Here is a 6634-nt window from a genome sequence, read left to right on the forward strand (position 1 = left end):
CACCAGCGGATTGAAAATAGAGGGATGAATAGGAACCATTGTGGTTTACTTGGAATAATCTATTAGTGAGAAAGGAACGGATGATGAGAAAATATGTAGGATGTAAGAATTTACGGAGTTTGTAAAGCAGTCCCGGGTGCCAGACTCGATCAAACCAATAATAATAAAAGTCCATTTTGCTATCTTTTTTTTTTAATATCTTTTATTTATTCATTGGTAGTGGCTTTTGTGAATCTTTTTTTTTCGTTTTCTTTGTTATTTCTTATTTATTTATTCTTAGTAGCTCTTTTGAACCGTTTTGAAGACTGTTTTAGTATTTCTAAAAAAGTTTTTATTCTTATTTTATTTTACTTTACATATTTTATTTTTATTCTTATGCTTGTTTTATTTTTATTTTTATTTTCCGCGGTTAATGTGAATTGATTCACCACTGAAGCCTTTTTTTCAATTTGCCGCTTTTCAAAGTGATTTGTTTTTTTATTCTTTTTTTGAATTTTTTTTTATTCACTGGTATTGGCTTTTGTAAACCTTTTTGAATTTTTTTTTTCTTTTAATATTTCTAAAAAGGTTTTTATTTATTTATTGTTAGTGGCTCTTGTACACCGTTTTGAAGAATGTTTTTGTCCATTTAAAAAAATTTGAATTTTTTTATTCTTTATGGCTCTTCAAAGTCACTTTTTCTGTTAAGAGAGAGAGAACTTTGTACCTTTGAAAGGATAGCAAACAAATATCATTTTACTCAGATAAACGTGTTATTGAAATCTTGAAAGATATGCATCATTCCACAACATAAAGTTGGAAATAAATTTTCTTTTAAAATAAAAAATAATCTGTCAGAAGATAAATTGCCAATAGATCATTTAAATATAGTCAAACGATTTGAAAAAAATGACATAGTTATTTATGACAAAAGTGATATAATTGTACAAGATTATAATATGCACTAATGAATTATTGTTTTGAATAGATTACAGTTCGTAATATCAATACTTTTGCGACAATAGCTGGTTATTGAATGATAATAAGCTATTTCAATCATAAATATATTCCGAAAAACTCAACGGTCATTCGCAAGGGCTTTAGGACGTAAAACTCAATGGTCATCAAAGCCCATGTTATCTATTTTATTTTCCTACATGTTTGTATTTATACCTTTGATATTTCAATTTTTTAAATTATTATTTTATAACAAAGTTTAGGTAACCAGGAGCCTTCTATTATTATTCTACTGCTATTTTCTGGATTGCTGAAACTTTATCCGGGTCTGGTTTAACTCCCTCCTTAGAAATTGTGTGACCCAGATATTTTATTTGTTCCTGCCCCAGCGCCGACTTTTCCCCCGACAATTTGAGCTCAAAATGTCTTATTCTCTGGAACACGTGTCCAATCTCGTTCTTACTGAACACAAGGAGGTCATCCATGTAAACCTGACAAACGGATTCGTCAATTCCTCTCAGAAACTCGTCCATCGGGCGCAGAAAGGTTATGGGGCATTTTGGGGCCAAACGGCATCCTTGTAAACTCATAGTGGCCCCTTTGAAAAGTGAACGCCATCTAATATGATCATTAGGGTACATTTTAATTTGATGATACCCAGCCTTCAAGTCCAGTGTGCTGAATACCGTCGCCCCGCCCAGCCTGTCTAAAATATCTTCAAATCTGGGGATTGGATACTTTTCGTCGGTATTCTCGTTCAGCTTCCTGTAATCTATCACCACTCTATACTTTTCAGTATTTTCACCTGGCCCATTCCTCTTTTTAACCGCCCATAATGGACTATTGTATGGGGTTGTACAATCAATAATAATTCCCTGTCGTTTTAAACTTTCGAGTTCCTCCCGAATGTGGTGACATAGTGCCTGTGGGTATGTCCTTTCCTTTACATATGTTACCCTCTCCTGGTTCAGTGGGATCTCATGGACAATTCTTCCCGGTCGCTCCGAGGATATCCCCTTCTGTAAAAACAATATCCTGGTATTCCCTCTTGAGTCGCTGTCTCCAGTCCTCAGCTGGATTGATTGCCCCAATCTGTGCACCCTCATTCCTCTGTTGTTGACGACATTTGTAGGTTTTTACCTCCTATCTTAATCTTCCATTTTCCTTTGCTATGCACAAACGAACGGTCTCTCAGCATTTCCTCTTTCTTCCCCAGTTCTTTTGCCAACTGAATCTTCAGTACCATGGATAGGAATTGCATTCTACCGTGTACTTGGATTGTCTCCATCATCTCGCTGAGTTTATCTTGAATTCTGTTATAGCGTGCCAGGAGATCTGCGGCATACTGTCTGTTAGACTGTCTCGGTTTTTTCGCTTCTCTGATCATCATGAATATATCCTCCTCTTGGGTCCACCGTCCTCCTCCGAATGCCTTCTTTAATCTTTCTTTGATGACCTTCCAGGAGGTCTCTTCATCTGTCTGAATCTGATATAGGATAGGAAGGCTTTCATTTTAGACGGCAGACTACCGCTGCTTTCAGTGCTTTTGCATCCTCGCTGTCTAGTAGATCCTCCGACTTTTTCGCCCTAGTTGCCGTACGGACCTTAATCCATTCTAACATCGTGGCATGAAATTGCGCTAAAGAGACTTCTGGTAATGGTTGAATCTCCTGCGGAGGTGGGTTGCCAGCTGCTAAAGTTTGGTTGACTGCAGCTTGAGGTTGGTTATTTTGGTACATATTCTCTAGACTCAGAACTGCTCTTCTCACTAATCCGTTATTGGTCATAATTCAAAGAGAATAATGAAAAAAAAATTTCTTTTAGACTGAAAATTAATACGGTATCTAATGTTCCCGGGTTTCGGTACCAGTTAAGTATTGGCGAAGTGGCGGCTGTTTCAAAACGATAAAAAAAAGTAATTTTTCATTCGGAGCTCTATATCTTAAAAAGTAGGAACAACACTAGAAAACCTAAGAGAACGTCATTTAAAGACGAGTAAAGTTGCTAAAATATGAGCCCTAATAAGATTTAATTACGTTAAATAGTTTCCGAGATATAACTTTTTAAAAAGCAACATTTCATAAAAATGTTGTATGTGACGTACTAAAAGATCAGTAGTTAGTGAATTTATTGTGAACAATTTATATCTTAAAAACCATTTGACGTACAGATGTCTATTAGCACTCAAATTAAAGCTAGTTTAATGAGCTATAAAGTAGTTTATGATGTTGTGAATATCATAAAAACTACTACCTCTACGAAGATAAGTGTCACAAACAACTCTATAGAACGTTTAACTGGCATTAATTTGAGTGCTAGCAGACATCTGTACGTATTATTCTTGTTTCAGAGATATAGATTTCTCAAAATAAATTAACTAACATATCGCACTAGTATTTCTAAAGTGACATAAGTCTAAAACTTACATTTCTGGAAATGTGACACTCTTGCCTATGGAGGGGGAATAGCTAGGTTTATACAGTTTTGATGATTCATAAAGATATATTTACCAATTTCTTTCATAGTCATAACTCAAAAACACCGATTTTTGAGTTGTGTCACTTTAGAAATACTAGTGCGATATGTAACTGATTTTTCAGTATATTTTTTATGAAATGTTGCTTTATAAAAAGCTATATCTCAGAACGTAAATAGCTCTATTAGTGGTCATATTTTAGAAAATTCACTCTACTTTAAATGATGCTCTTTTAGGTTTTATAATATTGTTGGTAGTTTTAAAGATACAGAGCTCAAAATGAGAAATTATATTTTTTAATGTTTTGAAACAGCCGCCTTTTTTTATTCGAGTACTTATACGTCCCTTGTATCTTATTATCTAACTATGTCAAAATGTACTTAGTTTTTTTTTGTATCTCATTAGCCCAGACGAAGCCCTACAAGTTGGGGCGAAACGTCGGAAAATAAATAGTTGTTAACTATTTTTCTTTTCTTTTGACCATCTCCTCCATAATTTTAAACTACAGAATCTTAATCAAATTTTCAAAGCTATCGATTTTTATGCTATTATTGACAAAAAATAATATAATACGAAATAAAAAAGAAGGCCTAATACATACAATGAAATAAATCTGACTGTTATTACACAAGTTGTTGTAGAGCTGTAACAATCAGGAGTATGCTAAGTGATCCTGTCTTTCGGGGAGTCATTGAGAAAGGTTTTAAAGTGGATTTCACAACTTTATTTAATTTATTTTTTTAAACTAATTGGAAACTTCAATGAAGAGTAAACAATTATTATTTATAAGACAGGGTACTCAGACAAAATATAAAATAATCCATTACATGTTATACAATATTAATGATTGATAGTATAAAGGTCAGTTGCCTGCCAGCTACAAGATATATTCTCGACTTTTAATGAGTTTCATCTCTATCTATTCTGGATAAGTTGAGTATCTATTTATGGTCCATATTTGGGGTTCGAAGATAATAGTACAAGATCCCAAGAGGAGAATAAAGGCAGTTATTTTGCCCTAATTTTTTATTACTTTAATGAAAACTATGTATAATTACTCGTCAAAATTGATAAGTCTACCAAGAATAGGTAGGGGAAATAAAAATGGCGGTTTTTTCTAAATATTAAAAAAAATGTTTTTCATTTTGGGCTCCTTATCTTTAAAACTACCAACAACACTATAAAACCTAAGAGGTCATCATTTAAAGAAGAGTTAATTTGCTAAAACATGACCCCTAATAGAGTTACCCAGGTTTAATAGTTACGATCGTATATAGTCTAAATGTAACTACACTGTGTGTATGTGGATGCTTAATTATCGAAAATTAACTTCAGACTTGTATCAATAAAACTGTTCCCGTTTTAGTAATTTAAAAAACTATGATTGATTTTTTTTTTTTAAGTAATGTTCTAGTAAAAACGTATATATATTTTCTAGCATAACATTTACCCAAAATTAATTTTTTTTTTTTAAATGAAATATCTGGTAAATTGTTGGGAAAGTGTTAAGAGGAAAAAAGTGACTACTCTGTTTGAATAAAATATTTTAGATTTTATATGGTTTTTTATCAAGTAACCTTCAATGTGAACAAGGAAATTGCATGAGAGCCTAATAAAATAAGACATTAACTGTAACGTAAAGTATTCTTAAAAGAGATAAAATTAATAAATGTCGTGTCAGTAACATCTTATCATGTAAATATATAAATATAAAGTAAGGGACTGTCTAAATTAACATTTTCCTATTGTCTAAGAAATGAATCAGTTAGTTTTATTTATTTTTTTAACTTTTATAACCGGATATTTTGCATTTCTTAATCCGTATCCGCGTATTCGATCCATCCCATCGAGAGGAGACGCAGGAGATCCGCTCTTCCTGACTCCCTACATCGAAGGAGGTAAGATACAAGAAGGACAAGCAGCAGCTGAAGTCCGACTGCCTGGCAGCAACGTCACCAGCTACAGTGGCTACCTCACCGTCAACAAGACCTTCAACTCAAATCTCTTCTTCTGGTTCTTCCCTTCTGAGGGGGATCCGAAGAACGCACCGGTAGTCCTTTGGCTGCAGGGAGGACCTGGAGGTTCTTCTCTTTTCGGACTCTTCTGTGAAAACGGGCCATTCGTCGTCAACAAAAATCTAACGTTATCAGAACGCAGATATTATTGGTCACAACTATTCAACGTCATCTATATCGACAACCCGGTTGGTACAGGATTCAGTTTTACTGAGAATGATGCAGGATATGCGACTGATGAAGTAAAGGTAGGAAAAGATCTTTACTCTGCCTTGATCCAATTCCTCCAGTTGTTCCCATACTTGCAAAAGAATGAGTTCTTCGTCAGTGGTGAGTCGTATGCTGGGAAGTACATCCCTGCAATCGGTTACACGATCCACAACAACAACAAAATAAATAAACAGAAGATCAATTTGAAAGGACTAGCGATCGGTGACGGGTTTACTGATCCGGAGAACATGATGGTATATTCAGAATATCTTTATCAGCTTGGGTTAGTAGATTCTAATACCAGGGATGAATTAAAGAAGGAAGAAGAGAAAACAGTGGAACAAATCAAGCAACATCAGTATAAAGAGGCTATGGGCACCTGGAGTGGAATTTTAGGAGCGTTAAGCGGCCAAATAAATGTTTATAACTATCTTCAAAGCAACTCCGTTAGTCCACAAGGCGATTATAGTAACTACCTGCAGACAGACGTTGTAAGGAGAAGTATACACGTCGGTAGTCTAACATACAATGACGGTCACAAGGTATCGACCCATCTAAACAATGATTTCATGCAATCGGTTAAACCCTGGGTCGAAGTTTTATTAGAACATTACAGAGTAATGTTCTTTAGTGGGCAAGTGGATATAATTTGTGCATACCCACTGACAATGAACTTCTTGCCCAAGCTAAATTGGTCCGGCTCTGAGGACTACAGGAGTGCAGCGAGGAAGGAATGGATGGTTGATGGCGAACTGGCTGGGTTCTCCAAGAAGGCCAAAGGACTGACTGAAGTTCTGGTCAGGGACGCAGGACACATGGTCCCTCAGGATCAGCCGAAATGGGCTCTCGACTTGATTACTCGATTCGTTTACAATAAATTTTAAAAGATTTTAGTGTAACACTATGTGATCTAGAGTAATAATAAAATAAGGTACACCAGCAGACTGACGGAATAGGGATGAATAAGCGCCGTTGTAATTTACTTGAAATAATCTGT

The 6634-nt window shown here is 34.9% G+C and overlaps 1 protein-coding gene across 1 annotated transcript; it reads left to right on the forward strand.

The window, feature by feature from the left end:
* Positions 1-5168: 5168 nt before the first annotated feature.
* Positions 5169-6541, forward strand: LOC106682374 (venom serine carboxypeptidase-like). Its single transcript, XM_014423189.2, has one exon. It carries the CDS (start codon positions 5169-5171, stop codon positions 6519-6521), a length of 1353 nt encoding a protein of 450 aa, XP_014278675.1. The 3' UTR covers positions 6522-6541.
* The last annotated feature ends 93 nt before the right edge of the window (positions 6542-6634 follow it).

The sequence above is a fragment of the Halyomorpha halys genome, unplaced genomic scaffold (genome assembly GCF_000696795.3).
Source record: "Halyomorpha halys isolate HHAL.00 unplaced genomic scaffold, Hhal_1.1 Scaffold24.1, whole genome shotgun sequence".
NCBI lineage: Eukaryota > Metazoa > Arthropoda > Insecta > Hemiptera > Pentatomidae > Halyomorpha > Halyomorpha halys.